Source organism: Lepisma saccharinum, chromosome 6 (assembly GCF_977018435.1).
Source record: "Lepisma saccharinum chromosome 6, izLepSacc3.1, whole genome shotgun sequence".
Classification (NCBI taxonomy): domain Eukaryota; kingdom Metazoa; phylum Arthropoda; class Insecta; order Zygentoma; family Lepismatidae; genus Lepisma; species Lepisma saccharinum.
The window spans coordinates 73757757-73778050 of record NC_139234.1 but is presented as its reverse complement, the minus strand read 5'-3'; the positions used below and the strand labels follow the sequence as shown (position 1 = coordinate 73778050).

At 35.9% G+C, this 20294-nt stretch overlaps 1 protein-coding gene across 1 annotated transcript in view; it reads left to right on the top strand.

Annotated features, from left to right (window-relative positions):
* LOC145989107 (cyclic GMP-AMP synthase-like receptor) overlaps positions 1-20294 on the top strand; it is a 36339-nt gene that overhangs the window by 7798 nt on the left and 8247 nt on the right. The window contains exon 4 of the mRNA XM_083124401.1: positions 19061-19189. Coding sequence (XP_082980527.1) covers positions 19061-19189 — 129 coding nt within the window. The remainder of the gene's footprint in view (positions 1-19060; positions 19190-20294) is intronic.

Here is a 20294-nt window from a genome sequence, read left to right as displayed (position 1 = left end):
TGTACATAACCCCTCCTTTTCGAAAATCCTGGGTACACCTTTAGTTACTGTCTTCCATGGTGAGGAATTTCATTACAATACACTGTTCCATTCTCATGTGCACCTTTCAGGGGCAGTGCGAGAAAATTTTGACCGTGTTGGCAAAAGCATGTATTGATAAATTAGGGTGGGCAGATATAAAGTATAGGAGTTTTACAAACATGTGTTCTCTCTCACTTTCTCCCCCATCTGTGCAGATTTTCTTTGTACGTATTTCTTTCTCAATTTCTCTTTACTGTTACACATCTTTATTTCCTCTGCTTGTGTTCCCCCTCCCCCTCTCACGCACACACATATGATGGTGCACGTAACCCGTTCGCCAAATCTTCTAATGGAATTTCTTAATATTATACTCTCTATCCACTCCAATCTAGAAAGAAAATAGGGAAGGGAGTTGATAGGTCTGGCCCTCCAAGAGCTGTTGCCGCTCAGGTTTTTCTCCTATAATTTCTGTCTTTCCTCTGTAAATCTTGATATAATCTACCTAGTTCTCTTTCATTGTGTCTCCCTGTCTATGTCTTTCAACTGTTCACTGTGTACTTCAATGTTTACGGGGGATAATTTTCTTATCCCTTTAACTTGAAGAAGAATGAATGTTGTTTTAAGTCCATTTTATGTTGTTGATTTGTTTTACTTTGCTTCTTCTGCCACTTTTGGCTAATTTTTGAAGATGGGGATGAGTGATGATATGATGAAATTGATGAATGGACACTCACAAACATCCATGCCCAGGCTGGGATTTGAACCCAAGACCCCTGGCATCATAGCGCAATGTTCTAACCACTCTGCCACAAAGGCTGGCTCCACTTTATGCACATATAGGCTCATCTTGACTGGGCCTACAGTTTAAATTTGGATCTGAACCACTGTGCAATGTGCCTCCACTGGGTATTCAACCCGGAACACCTTGATTACAAGGCGACAACATCGTGCAGGACACTATATTAAAAAAATTCCCATATACCTTATTAGGTGTACGTAGCGGATTAGAGTATTCTGTTTAATTCATGGGACAACTTATGAAAAGTGTGGAAGAAATTCTTTACAAATGCAGCAGGCACTGATAGTTACTAGGTTATACAAGAATAGGGTTACCAGACGTCCGGTTTTTCCCGGACATATCCTACATTTTAGCCTTATGTCCGGCATCCGGAAGGAATTTGAAAAATATCATAAATGTCCTACATTTTGAGCATCACATAATATTAAGAAAATATGTAATAAGAAATAATCATGCAATTACTGCATTGCCAAACTCAATAGTGAAATTTATTTTGATTCAGTCATTCATCAATTGTTGTATGCGTATCTTGGTGTAGCTTGAAAAAGTTCTGGAAAACCAGGACGAAATATCACAGATAAAATAAAATAAAAACCATTAAAAATAACTGTGTTAGATTATTTTGCATCTACTTGTACAAAAAGTTGTTATGTGAATCCTTAAGAAGAACTTAGATATTCAGTCATTGCCCAAAAAGAAAATAAATGTTTGTCCCGCTAGGAAACAAAGGGGGAAGGGAAGCAATTAATGAACAAAGTTTTGGGACCACTTACTGCTGATGTCACTGTTCAATGCCTGAGTGGAATTCTTTGCCTTAGGGTTTATACGAGAGGTGTCATCTGGGCGCATGGGATGCATGCGGCGCATGCGTCAATTGTGGGAAAAGAATTATTACTTTCTTTCACTTCAGATCCAAGAAATGTAATATAAGCTTAGTTGAGCCCTCTCGTGTAAAATAAATACTTCTCCTATATGAAGAAATTAGAATGTAGAAATGCTCATTAATGTCGTCGCAGAGCAAGCTGTTGGATGGACTGTATCAGGGAAGGAAAATTTTAACGTGGGCAAGCACTGCTCGCGTGCTTCTTCCCTCCCCTCTTCGCTTCTTTCCCTCACAATGCATGAATACCACATTGGCTGCATGCGGTGAGGTGACAACTACAAAGAAGAATGTGCTTCTTGTTTCGTTCAACAACGAGCAGTGGCAGCCATTGATTTTTCTCCTTGGAGGTACAGTGCAATGCACATTTAGTTTAAAGTTTGGTTTATTTTTATTTCTGGGCCTCCTTCAAAGTTCCACATGACTTAGTGCAGGATTTTCCCGAAATATTTAAAAAAATGACGGGAAATGAAACAGAGGGTGTGATACAGGACCTAATTTAAAAAAATCATTCAACTTTCGCTCTTTTTCGGAAAAACAAGAAATAGTAAAAAATGATAGACCTTGCCCTTCTTTAACTGGCCTGTGTAGTAATAATAAGGATAAGAAACAGAAGTATTTAAGGCATTTTCAAACTGCGCCATATCAAGTGATTTTATAATTTTATGGAGACTTCCTCATTAGACATCAAACCTGCTGAGATTTTAACTTTTATTATCCATATTTCATTACTTTATACGTTATGCGATATTTAGTAATGTTAATGTGCAAATCGTCAACTATTGAATAAGTATATGTTATCCGCCATTCCATAATATATATGTTTTAAAACATTTGTGGACAACATGCCCTTTATGAAAATCCAGGATACGCCACTGGTTTATACTGATTCAATATTTTGATTGTAAAGCAGGGATATAGAGAACAAAGTTATTCAGGGTGTTTGCAAGTCAAGAAAGTCATGGAAGTCAAGGAAAAGCAAAGAAATCAAGAAAAAGGCAATAAATTATTCTTGTGGTCAAGAATTTTTGCTATCACAATGACTGATTGGTTGATTTAGTTTATTTTACTTCACTTTTTTGCCCCTTTGGCTAATCGCGAAGATGAGGATGAATGGTGGTAAGATAAGATGGATGAAGGGACACTCACAAACATATAGGCAGCGGCGTATACTCTGGGTCACCTAGGTAATCGGAGATGACCCGGCTATAATTTTTTAAAAAGTTGTTTTTTATTTCTTCGCAATATTCTTCCGAACCAATCTTTGAATCACATATTTCTTTGCTTCCAGCGCGCGAATGTTTTCAACCGTTTGCCGCGGAATGTCCGTGAGGCTTTTTCTCCAGCTGGTGGAATCTGGTGATGTCAGGGTGAGATTCCACCGGCTCCCTTTAAATCCCTTGACGGGAGGGGAAGGAAACACTGCTTCTCAGGCACGCTTATTCCGTGGCAAGGGTAAGCTCCTTCTGGAAAGAGTCCATCGGTCGCACTCTCCACCCCAGAGCCTTTGCCGTTCCCTTGGCTGGCACCCTCTTCTGCCATTCTTCCCCGATGGCCTTTGTATCGTAGGAGCTGTGTTGTTTACGACAGGGAAATTTATCAGGAAACAGGTTTTGGGTTCACAAATTACGTACTGAAAAGGAAAGAAGAGAAAATACATCTGAAAATGCGCGAGAAACAGAGAAATCTGAACAACATTTGCGAATCAATTCTATGAAAATTCTCATTTTACGTTTGCTTCTGTCTTCCTGATCTCTGCTATTTCAACAGATATTGTCAAAGGAAAAAAAAAAAACTATTACACCGACCTCCATTGCGGAGTGTTAGCACAGCTCCCTACGACACCAGAGCTCCAGGGTTCGAATACCGGTCTAGGCATGGGTGTTCTTTGTAAATGTCCCTTCATCAATGTCATATCATCACTCGTAGTGATTAGCCAAAAGTGGCAGAAAAGCGACGTCAAATAACTATATAATCAATCGATTAATGAAGTAATTAAACTATTTATATGCTTACTTTTTTCATTTTTGTATTTTAAAATGCGTGATTACTTTCTTTGTAGCCTTCAAAACCAGTGAGAGTACTTCTTTCACAGAAATGAATATTTTTTAAAAGGGAAAGCTAAAAAAAAAAAAAAGGTAATCTGTTCCCCTGTGCTTAGCACCACGCCATGAAGGCGTATAGGGGGTGTGGGGGTAACGCCCCACACTTTCTTGATCCGGTCATGAGTGGGGGTGATGTGATCAGCATCACGCCCCTGACCGCCTTTACCCCCCAGGGTTTCCCCCAGGTACCCATGTTATTCGACGCTGGGTGGCTATCAGAAATAAATTATATATATATGTACACATATATTAGGTAATTTAAGTTGCTTTACCCCCTCTTTAGATTAACAATGATCATAATGATAAAAGATGTTTGAATGTAAAATATATAAACAAAAAACGCAATGATTCCAACTTATAGAACCTCGCGCATCGCAGGGAATATAAAGCTGGGAAAGGGAATTTTTCAACATCCATAGGGAATTTAATTCTGTGTCAAGCAGGAAGGAACCACAATAGAAGATTGGCGCAGGGAATTGAATGCGTGTTGTAGCGATTCGAGAATTTAATATTTGTTTAGCTGTTAGTGGTTTAGTATTTGTGCTAGTGCTGTGTTCACTGAAGTTAAAGGCAATGAATGGATATAATACAATATTTGCGTGCGAAAATATTTGGAACGGGATCTTTTCCGGAGAAATTTCAAATAGTTAATGTAGGTAGGTCAGTAGCATCTCTTGTACCATAGATCTTGAACTTAAACTTCCGTGTATAAAAACAAAAATCGGGAATGCACGAGTGACTGGGTACTGGGGTAACTTGAATTTTACACTTAAATTAATATTGAGGGTTTTTATTTCACTACCGCATTCCTTTCATATTCTTTGTTACAGGTTTTTCTTATAGATTTATTATATTCTCTTGTTTTATCATTTGAAATTCTAAACATAGATTAACTGCAAGTGCAATCACAACAATTATTCGACAGTGGTCGCAACAATAAGGTAAAATTTTTCACACATATATTCATAAATCCTGTATGGATGTTGAGGTAAATTTGCAGGGAGACTTCAGGAGTGGGTGGATGAATCAAGTGTCGGAGATTACCCACTAGTTAAAACCAGCATACGCCACTGCATATAGGGACAACCGACACAAAGCCCCACACAATATTATACTGGCTGTGATTCCAGACACCAGGGCCTTGCTAGTCTGCCAAATGCAGTCCAGGATGCATTAATAGATAAAGCAGGTTTAATTCTCTTCTTAAATACAGCTTCAGTTTTCATCTTAACTGTCCCTTTAGCATGAATGTTTCATTAAATAAATATTTATTTTCTTAATTGCAAATATCCAACTTTACATAAGTGTCGATTAAATAAACGTTAAGAAAAACAAGGAAAAAAAAAAGGTCATCAGCACAACAGACTCATGAGAGAAATGATTTTTTTAATAAAGTCTGTAAAATGTTTGGTACTGGTCCCTATAATTTGAAAGAGTTTTACTGCCCATTCTAACATAAATATATTTTGATTAAACCTGAAATTTTGAGAAAAATTGGCTTCTGAGAAGTACCACTTAAATCATGTAGTAAGAAGTGCATTGTTTTGAAATTTTGCATGTAAATATTCATTGAGAATTCATTGTTTTAAACTGAAAAGTGTTATTTTTAAATTGCTTTCTAACATGTTCTATAGAAATACGTATTATTTATTGAGAATGTTTTGTGTCCTACATTTTGACTTAATGTCCTACATTTTGGGATAGCATGTCCTACATTTCCCTTATAGTGATGTGGTAACCCTATACAAGAAGTGCTCATATGTGTGAAAGCAGCATCCCTAGGAGAGGGACGAGGCATCACACTTCATTACGTAGCAGTAAAAATATTTGAAATTTAATTTTAATGTTTTAGATTAGGAAAGCAAGTAATGCTAAAATTTGACTTTTGTAGTTGCACAATTTCCAACTGCCCTCCTTTATTTGCCACTATTAACGTATCAAAATGAAATACCTTGTTTCTATTTGTGCTAAAAACACATGATGTGTGCATATTATATGTTCACGGATGATAACAAAAAGTATGGTAAACACAGACAGTAGTGAATAAGTATTTTGTCTCCATAATTCAAATTAATGACCTTGCGTATACAGTTTAATAATGGGTGAAAAGAGTGTTGAGGGTTAATGAATGAATGTTTTTTTTTTTGGGTCACTGTTGCTTTTTAAATTGAACGTAAACTGCCTTATAGGAAAGTTTTAAAATACAAGAGGAGCACCCATTTTTGTTCATTTTGTAGCATAAAGACATGAATTTTCACACAAAATATCACTGAAAAATGGTAAAAATAGAGGGATTTGGGTAAAATTGAATATTGAAAAATTGATGTTACTACAGAAGTGATTACTTTCATTGAAAAGAAATATTCATGTTGAGTGAGAAAACTACTTTTTTAACATGTATTGTAGAAAGTAATTTGGACAAAAATATCATCAACGTTGATTGTTGCGTAGCATTTCTTCCCTACATCACAGTTGACTCTCGCGCAATCGCGCAAATGGAGTATCTCCCAATCATAGCGCTTTGAAACTCTTGGAAAAGTATCACATGAGTGAAAAAAGCCATCCATTACTCAAAATGCTAGGTTAAAGAAGCCTTGTCATGGATCGAAGTTCCTTTTCATACCATATGGAAATCAGATGTTTTTAATTGTTTGGTTGGTTGTTTTTAGGTATTTTTAATCATATCATGCATGTTTAATTTTGTATGCTCCCACCTCGAAGAATGTGCACTTCGGGTATATATTGCACTACTTCTAGCCACCGAAGTGTTAACTGGACCATAAGCCTTATGTTTCAAGTTTTAAAGAATGACTAATATTAATAATAAATAACATCCATATTTTCCTACAATTTCTGCTATCTTACTCAGGAGACTAAAGACAGTGAAACTTCTTACAGAGTGATCATTTCTGAGGATTTCTAGTGTAGACAGTATTCATGAAAAAATAGGTAAGGAGTAAGAAAAACACATACTATTTTGTTGAAGTATTCACTTTTTCATAAATGCTTACATCATGAATATGTTCAGGTGGGCAATTGGGTGGGCACAAATTGTCATAGCGCAATGTTCAAACCACTCTGCCACAAAGGCTGGCTCCACTTTATGCACATATAGGCTCATCTTGACTGGGCCTACAGTTTAAATTTGGATCTGAACCACTGTGCAATGTGCCTCCACTGGGTATTCAACCCGGAACACCTTGATTACAAGGCGACAACATCGTGCAGGGCACTATATTAAAAAAATTCCCATATACCTTATTTGGTGTACGTAGCGGATTAGAGTATTCTGTTTAATTCATGGGACAACTTATGAAAAGTGTGGAAGAAATTCTTTACAAATGCAGCAGGCACTGAGAGTTACTAGGTTATACAAGAATAGGGTTACCAGACGTCCGGTTTTTCCTGGACATATCCTACATTTTAGCCTTATGTCCGGCATCCGGAAGGAATTTGAAAAATATCATAAATGTCCTACATTTTGAGCATCACATAATATTAAGAAAATATGTAATAAGAAATAATCATGCAATTACTGCATTGCCAAACTCAATAGTGAAATTTATTTTGATTCAGTCATTCATCAATTGTTGTATGCGTATCTTGGTGTAGCTTGAAAAAGTTCTGGAAAACCAGGACGAAATATCTCAGATAAAATAAAATAAAAACCATTAAAAATAACTGTGTTAGATTATTTTGCATCTACTTGTACAAAAAGTTGTTATGTGAATCCTTAAGAAGAACTTAGATATTCAGTCATTGCCCAAAAAGAAAATAAATGTTTGTCCCGCTAGGAAACAAAGGGGGAAGGGAAGCAATTAATGAACAAAGTTTTGGGACCACTTACTGCTGATGTCACTGTTCAATGCCTGAGTGGAATTCTTTGCCTTAGGGTTTATACGAGAGGTGTCATCTGGGTGCATGGGATGCATGCGGCGCATGCGTCAATTGTGGGAAAAGAATTATTACTTTCTTTCACTTCAGATCCAAGAAATGTAATATAAGCTTAGTTGAGCCCTCTCGTGTAAAATAAATACTTCTCCTATATGAAGAAATTAGAATGTAGAAATGCTCATTAATGTCGTCGCAGAGCAAGCTGTTGGATGGACCGTATCAGGGAAGGAAAATTTTAACGTGGGCAAGCACTGCTCGCGTGCTTCTTCCCTCCCCTCTTCGCTTCTTTCCCTCACAATGCATGAATACCACATTGGCTGCATGCGGTGAGGTGACAACTACAAAGAAGAATGTGCTTCTTGTTTCGTTCAACAACGAGCAGTGGCAGCCATTGATTTTTCTCCTTGGAGGTACAGTGCAATGCACATTTAGTTTAAAGTTTGGTTTATTTTTATTTCTGGGCCTCCTTCAAAGTTCCACATGACTTAGTGCAGGATTTTCCCGAAATATTTAAAAAAATGACGGGAAATGAAACAGAGGGTGTGATACAGGACCTAATTTAAAAAAATCATTCAACTTTCGCTCTTTTTCGGAAAAACAAGAAATAGTAAAAAATGATAGACCTTGCCCTTCTTTAACTGGCCTGTGTAGTAATAATAAGGATAAGAAACAGAAGTATTTAAGACATTTTCAAACTGCGCCATATCAAGTGATTTTATAATTTTATGGAGACTTCCTCATTAGACATCAAACCTGCTGAGATTTTAACTTTTATTATCCATATTTCATTACTTTATACGTTATGCGATATTTAGTAATGTTAATGTGCAAATCGTCAACTATTGAATAAGTATATGTTATCCGCCATTCCATAATATATATGTTTTAAAACATTTGTGGACAACATGCCCTTTATGAAAATCCAGGATACGCCACTGGTTTATACTGATTCAATATTTTGATTGTAAAGCAGGGATATAGAGAACAAAGTTATTCAGGGTGTTTGCAAGTCAAGAAAGTCATGGAAGTCAAGGAAAAGCAAAGAAATCAAGAAAAAGGCAATAAATTATTCTTGTGGTCAAGAATTTTTGCTATCACAATGACTGATTGGTTGATTTAGTTTATTTTACTTCACTTTTTTGCCCCTTTGGCTAATCGCGAAGATGAGGATGAATGGTGGTAAGATAAGATGGATGAAGGGACACTCACAAACATATAGGGACAACCGACACAAAGCCCCACACAATATTATACTGGCTGTGAGTCCAGACACCAGGGCCTTGCTAGTCTGCCAAATGCAGTCCAGGATGCATTAATAGATAAAGCAGGTTTAATTCTCTTCTTAAATACAGCTTCAGTTTTCATCTTAACTGTCCCTTTAGCATGAATGTTTCATTAAATAAATATTTATTTTCTTAATTGCAAATATCCAACTTTACATAAGTGTCGATTAAATAAACGTTAAAGGAAAAAAAAAAAGGTCATCAGCACAACAGACTCATGAGAGAAATGATTTTTTTTAATAAAGTCTGTAAAATGTTTGGTACTGGTCCCTATAATTTGAAAGAGTTTTACTGCCCATTCTAACATAAATATATTTTGATTAAACCTGAAATTTTGAGAAAAATTGGCTTCTGAGAAGTACCACTTAAATCATGTAGTAAGAAGTGCATTGTTTTGAAATTTTGCATGTAAATATTCATTGAGAATTCATTGTTTAAACTGAAAAGTGTTATTTTTAAATTGCTTTCTAACATGTTCTATAGAAATACGTATTATTTATTGAGAATGTTTTGTCCTACATTTTGACTTAATGTCCTACATTTTGGGATAGCATGTCCTACATTTCCCTTATAGCGATGTGGTAACCCTATACAAGAAGTGCTCATATGTGTGAAAGCAGCATCCCTAGGAGAGGGACGAGGCATCACACTTCATTACGTAGCAGTAAAAATATTTGAAATTTAATTTTAATGTTTTAGATTAGGAAAGCAAGTAATGCTAAAATTCGACTTTTGTAGTTGCACAATTTCCAACTGCCCTCCTTTATTTGCCACTATTAACGTATCAAAATGAAATACCTTGTTTCTATTTGTGCTAAAAACACATGATGTGTGCATATTATATGTTCACGGATGATAACAAAAAGTATGGTAAACACAGACAGTAGTGAATAAGTATTTTGTCTCCATAATTCAAATTAATGACCTTGCGCATACAGTTTAATAATGGGTGAAAAGAGTGTTGAGGGTTAATGAATGAATGTTTTTTTTTGGGTCACTGTTGCTTTTTAAATTGAACGTAAACTGCCTTATAGAAAAAGTTTTAAAATACAAGAGGAGCACCCATTTTTGTTCATTTTGTAGCATAAAGACATGAATTTTCACACAAAATATCACTGAAAAATGGTAAAAATAGAGGGATTTGGGTAAAAATGAATATTGAAAAATTGATGTTACTACAGAAGTGATTACTTTCATTGAAAAGAAATATTCATGTTGAGTGAGAAAACTACTTTTTTAACATGTATTGTAGAAAGTAATTTGGACAAAAATATCATCAACGTTGATTGTTGCGTAGCATTTCTTCCCTACATCACAGTTGACTTTCGCGCAATCGCGCAAATTGAGTATCTCCCAATCATAGCGCTTTGAAACTCTTGGAAAAGTATCACATGAGTGAAAAAAGCCATCCATTACCCAAAATGCTAGGTTAAAGAAGCCTTGTCATGGATCGAAGTTCCTTTTCATACCATATGGAAATCAGATGTTTTTAATTGTTTGGTTGGTTGTTTTTAGGTATTTTTAATCATATCATGCATGTTTAATTTTGTATGCTCCCACCTCGAAGAATGTGCACTTCGGGTATATATTGCACTACTTCTAGCCACCGAAGTGTTAACTGGACCATAAGCCTTATGTTTCAAGTTTTAAAGAATGAATAATATTAATAATAAATAACATCCATATTTTCCTACAATTTCTGCTATCTTACTCAGGAGACTAAAGACAGTGAAACTTCTTACAGAGTGATCATTTCTGAGGATTTCTAGTGTAGACAGTATTCATGAAAAAATAGGTAAGGAGTAAGAAAAACACATACTATTTTGTTGAAGAATTCACTTTTTCATAAATGCTTACATCATGAATATGTTCAGGTGGGCAATTGGGTGGGCACAAATTGTCATAGCGCAATGTTCAAACCACTCTGCCACAAAGGCTGGCTCCACTTTATGCACATATAGGCTCATCTTGACTGGGCCTACAGTTTAAATTTGGATCTGAACCACTGTGCAATGTGCCTCCACTGGGTATTCAACCCGGAACACCTTGATTACAAGGCGACAACATCGTGCAGGGCACTATATTAAAAAAATTCCCATATACCTTATTAGGTGTACGTAGCGGATTAGAGTATTCTGTTTAATTCATGGGACAACTTATGAAAAGTGTGGAAGAAATTCTTTACAAATGCAGCAGGCACTGAGAGTTACTAGGTTATACAAGAATAGGGTTACCAGACGTCCGGTTTTTCCCGGACATATCCTACATTTTAGCCTTATGTCCGGCATCCGGAAGGAATTTGAAAAATATCATAAATGTCCTACATTTTGAGCATCACATAATATTAAGAAAATATGTAATAAGAAATAATCATGCAATTACTGCATTGCCAAACTCAATAGTGAAATTTATTTTGATTCAGTCATTCATCAATTGTTGTATGCGTATCTTGGTGTAGCTTGAAAAAGTTCTGGAAAACCAGGACGAAATATCTCAGATAAAATAAAATAAAAACCATTAAAAATAACTGTGTTAGATTATTTTGCATCTACTTGTACAAAAAGTTGTTATGTGAATCCTTAAGAAGAACTTAGATATTCAGTCATTGCCCAAAAAGAAAATAAATGTTTGTCCCGCTAGGAAACAAAGGGGGAAGGGAAGCAATTAATGAACAAAGTTTTGGGACCACTTACTGCTGATGTCACTGTTCAATGCCTGAGTGGAATTCTTTGCCTAAGGGTTTATACGAGAGGTGTCATCTGGGTGCATGGGATGCATGCGGCGCATGCGTCATTTGTGGGAAAAGAATTATTACTTTCTTTCACTTCAGATCCAAGAAATGTAATATAAGCTTAGTTGAGCCCTCTCGTGTAAAATAAATACTTCTCCTATATGAAGAAATTAGAATGTAGAAATGCTCATTAATGTCGTCGCAGAGCAAGCTGTTGGATGGACCGTATCAGGGAAGGAAAATTTTAACGTGGGCAAGCACTGCTCGCGTGCTTCTTCCCTCCCCTCTTCGCTTCTTTCCCTCACAATGCATGAATACCACATTGGCTGCATGCGGTGAGGTGACAACTACAAAGAAGAATGTGCTTCTTGTTTCGTTCAACAACGAGCAGTGGCAGCCATTGATTTTTCTCCTTGGAGGTACAGTGCAATGCACATTTAGTTTAAAGTTTGGTTTATTTTTATTTCTGGGCCCTCCTTCAAAGTTCCACATGACTTAGTGCAGGATTTTCCCGAAATATTTAAAAAAAATGACGGGAAATGAAACAGAGGGTGTGATACAGGACCTAATTTAAAAAAATCATTCAACTTTCGCTCTTTTTCGGAAAAACAAGAAATAGTAAAAAATGATAGACCTTGCCCTTCTTTAACTGGCCTGTGTAGTAATAATAAGGATAAGAAACAGAAGTATTTAAGACATTTTCAAACTGCACCATATCAAGTGATTTTATAATTTTATGAAGACTTTCTCATTAGACATCAAACCTGCTGAGATTTAAACTTTTATTATCCATATTTCATTACTTTATACGTTATGCGATATTTAGTAATGTTAATGTGCAAATCGTCAACTATTGAATAAGTATATGTTATCCCTCGTTCCATAATATATATGTTTTAAAAATTTGTGGACAACATGCCCTTTATGAAAATCCAGGATACGCCACTGGTTTATACTGATTCAATATTTTGATTGTAAAGCAGGGATATAGAGAACAAAGTTATTCAGGGTGTTTGCAAGTCAAGAAAGTCATGGAAGTCAAGAAAAAGCAAAGAAATCAAGAAAAAGGCAATAAATTATTCTTGTATTCAAGAATTTTTGCTATCACAATGACTGATTGGTTGATTTAGTTTATTTTACTTCACTTTTTTGCCCCTTTGGCTAAACGCGAAGATGAGGATGAATGGTGGTAAGATAAGATGGATGAAGGGACACTCACAAACATATAGGGACAACCGACACAAAGCCCCACACAATATTATACTGGCTGTGAGTCCAGACACCAGGGCCTTGCTAGTCTGCCAAATGCAGTCCAGGATGCATTAATAGATAAAGCAGGTTTAATTCTCTTCTTAAATACAGCTTCAGTTTTCATCTTAACTGTCCCTTTAGCATGAATGTTTCATTAAATAAATATTTATTTTCTTAATTGCAAATATCCAACTTTACATAAGTGTCGATTAAATAAACGTTAAAGGAAAAAAAAAAGGTCATCAGCACAACAGACTCATGAGAGAAATGATTTTTTTTAATAAAGTCTGTAAAATGTTTGGTACTGGTCCCTATAATTTGAAAGAGTTTTACTGCCCATTCTAACATAAATATATTTTGATTAAACCTGAAATTTTGAGAAAAATTGGCTTCTGAGAAGTACCACTTAAATCATGTAGTAAGAAGTGCATTGTTTTGAAATTTTGCATGTAAATATTCATTGAGAATTCATTGTTTAAACTGAAAAGTGTTATTTTTAAATTGCTTTCTAACATGTTCTATAGAAATACGTATTATTTATTGAGAATGTTTTGTGTCCTACATTTTGACTTAATGTCCTACATTTTGGGATAGCATGTCCTACATTTCCCTTATAGCGATGTGGTAACCCTATACAAGAAATGCTCATATGTGTGAAAGCAGCATCCCTAGGAGAGGGACGAGGCATCACACTTCATTACGTAGCAGTAAAAATATTTGAAATTTAATTTTAATGTTTTAGATTAGGAAAGCAAGTAATGCTAAAATTCGACTTTTGTAGTTGCACAATTTCCAACTGCCCTCCTTTATTTGCCACTATTAACGTATCAAAATGAAATACCTTGTTTCTATTTGTGCTAAAAACACATGATGTGTGCATATTATATGTTCACGGATGATAACAAAAAGTATGGTAAACACAGACAGTAGTGAATAAGTATTTTGTCTCCATAATTCAAATTAATGACCTTGCGTATACAGTTTAATAATGGGTGAAAAGAGTGTTGAGGGTTAATGAATGAATGTTTTTTTTTGGGTCACTGTTGCTTTTTAAATTGAACGTAAACTGCCTTATAGGAAAGTTTTAAAATACAAGAGGAGCACCCATTTTTGTTCATTTTGTAGCATAAAGACATGAATTTTCACACAAAATATCACTGAAAAAATGGTAAAAATAGAGGGATTTGGGTAAAAATGAATATTGAAAAATTGATGTTACTACAGAAGTGATTACTTTCATTGAAAAGAAATATTCATGTTGAGTGAGAAAACTACTTTTTTAACATGTATTGTAGAAAGTAATTTGGACAAAAATATCATCAACGTTGATTGTTGCGTAGCATTTCTTCCCTACGTCACAGTTGACTTTCGCGCAATCGCGCAAATGGAGTATCTCCCAATCATAGCGCTTTGAAACTCTTGGAAAAGTATCACATGAGTGAAAAAAGCCATCCATTACCCAAAATGCTAGGTTAAAGAAGCCTTGTCATGGATCGAAGTTCCTTTTCATACCATATGGAAATCAGATGTTTTTAATTGTTTGGTTGGTTGTTTTTAGGTATTTTTAATCATATCATGCATGTTTAATTTTGTATGCTCCCACCTCGAAGAATGTGCACTTCGGGTATATATTGCACTACTTCTAGCCACCGAAGTGTTAACTGGACCATAAGCCTTATGTTTCAAGTTTTAAAGAATGACTAATATTAATAATAAATAACATCCATATTTTCCTACAATTTCTGCTATCTTACTCAGGAGACTAAAGACAGTGAAACTTCTTACAGAGTGATCATTTCTGAGGATTTCTAGTGTAGACAGTATTCATGAAAAAATAGGTAAGGAGTAAGAAAAACACATACTATTTTGTTGAAGTATTCACTTTTTCATAAATGCTTACATCATGAATATGTTCAGGTGGGCAATTGGGTGGGCACAAATTGTCCACCCTCCCCCACCCGTCCCTGGCACCTTTCCTTCACTCATCATTCTAAGGACTAACTCAATGCACAGCGATAACCGAGAAGTTGTGTAACTGACTATGCACAGTGTTGCCAACCTCCCAATACCACACTTGCTCCCACACCAAAATGCAGTGTTCAGGGTGGCTACTCACTGGGAATTCTTTGAATTCTGGGAATTATGCGTGAATTCTGCTTGAATTTTTCTTCGTGGACGTGAAAAATTGCAATTTTTATTAGTCCAAATCCCATTGAATTAATACATATGTATTTGTTACTGCCCTGAAGCATGTTTTTCATGGTTTAGCTTTTATTTTTATCGAGGAAGGAAAAGAAAAGATAGCTGCGTAGAAAATAAAGCAGAATTCTCTCAATCCATTTGCTTTCTTAGTATCCTTTGCAGAACAATCTCTCTGACAGATGGAAGATTATTGCAAGATAAGATATCTTGAAGTTGATTAGGTAAATTTGAAATTCTTATACAATTAACAATTTCTCGTAGATTACTATATCCCGTAACATTTTTGATTTGTGTTTGTTGATGTATTTCTAGTCTGAATATATGAAATTGCAAATGTAAACTCCGCACCTTAAATTAAATACATATACTGTTTAATTGAATCGAATTAGAAATGTTGGATACACTGGGGGGATCAGACATACCCCTTATATTTGTGTGTGTATGTGTGTGGGTGGTGAGAGGCTGTAATATGTAAGGTTGGAATAGAAAAAACATCTGCTTGTATCCTTGAATTTTTGGAAAGTTTGCCTTGAAAAACGGGAATTATTATTGAATTTTATCATGGCCCGAGAGTGGCCACCCCGAGTGCAGTGATGGCGCTAGGCTGAAATAGCTGTGTGTGTGTGTGGGGGGGGGGGGGGCTACAGATTTCGGAGTCAAATTCTTGGGGAGCTAACTAATGCTGGCCAGCTATAAAGTATTTGCTAAATATTTTACTAAGGTATAATTTTACCAGTGACATATTTTAGTCAGATACAGAAAAAAAATAAAAAATAAAAAAATCACAGATGCATTTTGTTCCATCATATACAAAAGTACTTTTAGGTACGATTCTTTTATGCCAAATAAAATGCATTAATCATATTGTTCTCTTTTCCTAATCCATTGTTGAGTGATAATATCTCAAACTTACTATTCATGTGAACGGTATAAAGTACACCATAAAAACTACACACATTATCAACTTGCTGGAAACACAAATAAATACTACACGTAACACTATTTCTATGTAAAGTGTGAGTATTTTTTTTGCTAAAATGAGAAAATGAACCACAGCAAGAAACTACAATAAGATACATCTGTTTTTATGGCCAGCTACAACCTTGTTTAAATCCAAAGATTTTTCAAGCTCCTTCTCAAAGGACAGAATAGGTAGAGCACTCAACTATCTCGTTACCAATTCAATTACGAAGATAACACTTGATTTGATGCAAGCAGCCATTGATGGGGGTATGCACATTTCAATAACACATCGCAAAAATGTAATTTTGAATGTTTCAACCATTGCAAGCAGCTACAGAAGGTCTTTATTTTGAGTTTACTTTCTGATTCTTAGTGTGCTATAATGCTAAGCTGTCCAAATAAAAATAGTACAGGGAGTGGCGAAAGATTGTAGCCTATCGTGCTTCAGAAAAGCGGTATTAACTTAATAAAGTAGACATCTATTTGATCAATACCACCCTTGAATAGAAAGTGTATTAACGATACCATTTTTTCTTCCATGATGATCTTATGTTTTCTTGTTCAACGACTGGAATTCAGAACTTAGGACTAAAAATGGGCAGGAATCAGAAATACCACCCACTTAGGAGGTGCCACTCTCAATATACAATTTCAGCTCCACTAGGAGACAAACATATTGACATAAAAGCAATGAATATAGTTGCAACTCTTGCACTGGACATTTTGATTAGTGAAATAACTGCTGAAGATTATAATTTTATTTCAGAATATAATCTACATAAATACTGATCAGAATTGGATGAATAGTTTGAGATGTGATTCAAAGATGGATTCTCCTCCACCAAATCATAATTGGCTAATCGTAAGTACAGCAGAAATTATTTTCTAACATCACAAATTATAATTAATTAACATGTTGGACTAGGACTGCAAACAATAAAATTGCCCAAGCATGCTGATTTTTGCACCGTAGTGCAATTATTAGTTTATTGGATTTGTATTAAGGTCCACTGTATGCACATAGGCTAATTGTGGCAAGAGCTACAGCTTCTAGTGGAATTCAAACCACTTAATGAAATGTTACCTCCAATGGGATCGAACCCAGGACCCCTTGATATCAAGGCAGAGGTTTTATCGCTAGATTATTTGAGTTGGCAGACCAATTTTAATCTATCTAATTCTTAGCATTGCTAATTAGATAGTTTGGGTACTCTTTTATTCTTTAACATCGTATTTCTCCCTCTCAAATGTTTGCAGTGATAAGGATAAATATAACGATGAAACCAATGAGAGAATATCGCAATTGTCAGTATTTGAAGCAGGAATTAACAAACGGAAAATAAACATAACACTTCTCTAGATTTTGAACGTCGTCCTATTATAAAAATTAATTTGCCACACCTGTTAGATGTATTCCGAAATATACTGATACGATTTATAGAGAATGTATTTATCTGTATATGCCAACAATCAAAGAACAAACTCACATCCACTGAATACACCTACCAGACTGGCAGCAGATTTCATAGCAAGTTTGACGACTCGTGATTGGCCAATTACTTAGTAGCAAATGATCAGTGGCCTCTATTATTCAGGCATATCTGCAGCTGCCCTCCCCCCCCTTGATTTTAGAACACATTGTAACAAAGTAACCTTGCGATCAAACCGAACTAGAATATGTACTTGAGCATTGTACTTGCCCCAGTGGAAGTTTTCTAATGGGAAATGTAAATTTCTACTTTAGTTTTTGATTGAAATGCATTTACCATACTACAAAAACCAAGGGGGGTGGCTGAGACTTATTTTAAGGGGCTTCAGCCCCCTCCCTTAGCCCCCTGTAGCACCACCCTTGCCTGAGTGTTGCACTAGGTACAAATTATAATTCATATTTGCCCGAGCCTTGTAATAAGAGATGTACACGTGGAATTTGTTTTAGATGCCTTTCAAGGTTTCCTGGAACTGAAAATCTCAAATTCGACCCAAAATTTGTGCTTGAAATGATTGTTTTTGCATTTCAAGAGTGAAAATTGTTATTTTCAATATTTGCAGTGCAGAAAACTGGGAATTAATCATTTTTAATACATGACCATTCAAAATTTTAGGACTGTTCAGTGCAGTGTGGCCCATGCGTCTAAGATAAAATTTCATGTCTTACGAAATGTCAATATGGCACAGGCAAAACCTTGTTAATAAAAGTTATTTCCTGTAATGACCTCTGTACACTGTGAAAGTTTATGCTGTGGTACTGTATGTATTTTTTACATGATATATTTTGAAACAAGAACAAGCCAGTTGTTTACAACTTGAGGCAAAACTGAAAACAAGAGAGACCTCCTTACATGACGAAATTGCCAAATATTGTCTTGTCTTCATATGATCCCTAGAACCAATCAACTTTCAATCACTGATTTGTTGTAGGAAAGGTATCAACTCTGACATATTTGTATTTGACAATCTCCATTAGCAATTGATTAACCTATTACCTGTGGCGGATCTATATGTAGACTCTCTAAAAGTGGTCCTATTTTGCGGAGAGTCTATATATAGGTGGTAATTCAAAATTAACAGTTGTTGTATTGTGGAAAATAATTTTTATAGCCACTTCTTTGTGCCTTTATTGGTCCATATGGGCAAACAATCCATTGTTGATTCTTTGTCAATTTCTGAAAAATATTTTTTTTTGTAATGAGTGTTTTCCTGAATTTTACAATTTGCGATAGAGTCTATTGATTGCTTTCCTAGCATCATTATGCAACAAGTCATTTTATAGTTATTGTTTACGATGAAATGAATTTGCGGTTGCATCTATATGTAGATGATTTCTTTTTGGAACCAGTTCCCTTCAATGCCACCACAGGGAAGGTGTTAATTACTTACTTATTATTCACTGTGTGCCAATATTATATATATAATAAATTGTAATTATTCCAGAAACTGCGTGATGTTTACGGATGGCACTTTCTGGCAAGCTACCACCTTGTGACGGTGTTTCTTCTGGAGTACAAAGCTAAGAATAGTAGGGACCAGTGGGGAAGACAACTTAGAAAGATGTTCATGCATGTAAGTTTTAGCTATTTAATTGCTGTTGTGATTTTTGTCACATTGAAGTGCTGTCTCGCCTTTTCAAAAATTGCTAGGATATACCAAATTCCAAGAATTCAAGTGAAAATCTTCATACCAGATTTTCCTAAAGTCCTTCCCACATTTAAATTCATTATAACATTTTAATGAACAGATATATTTCAGTGAAATCAAGTTTGTACTGTAGAGCAGTCTTTTAAAATTTTACCTGGCATAACTGTACGTTGAGAGGATCAGGTGATTCCGAGATTTTATCGATTCAGGAGAAATTGGTGCATTTTGTGTTATGCAGAGCTGAAATCATGCGTTCTGAGCGAATTCCAAACCTACATGAGGGATAGCCCAATATTGAATGTGTGGTGCACTGTGTCTATGGATCACCTAATCGGGCCTTTCTTCACAGAGGAAGATATCATGACAAGCTCTACGAACCTCAACATGCTGCAGATGTTCTTCCTTCTCCAACTGATCACACTTGGTATCAAGGATGATGTGCACTTTCAGCAAGACAGGATAACTCCCCATTTCACTTTGCAGTCAGAAACTTCCTCGATCAAGCATTCGGAGGCATGTGTATTGATCGCCGAGTACTCACATCATGTCCCACAAGGTTGCCAGATCTGGGTCCATGTATCTTTTGACTGTGGGGATATGTCACGATGGAAGTGTATGCGGAAAAGCCAAGAGATCCAGATGACCTCAAAGCAAAGATGCCTGCAGTCACAGCGGAGCATTTCGGATGAGTGCTGGAAAGTAGAGGTCTGCAAATATGATCCATTGCCTGCCCGCCGTAATGGAAAGAAATACCCGCCCACTCCAACCTTGTGCAGATGTTGTCGTGAACCAGCCCAACTTGCTCATCTGAAGGGGAAGCTTATGTGCATCCATCTGTATTCGATGACCGTCGCCATCTATTGTGCTGCAAACATGGACATCGGAAGCAGGGGTGGACATGGAATTCACGAACACTTATTATACACATTGCGAATCTGTTACAGGCAAATATTTAATGTTCAAATTTTGAATGTCACTGCACAGGGGCGCCGACTTGTCAAAATTATTGGGGGGGTTCTGATCACAGAAA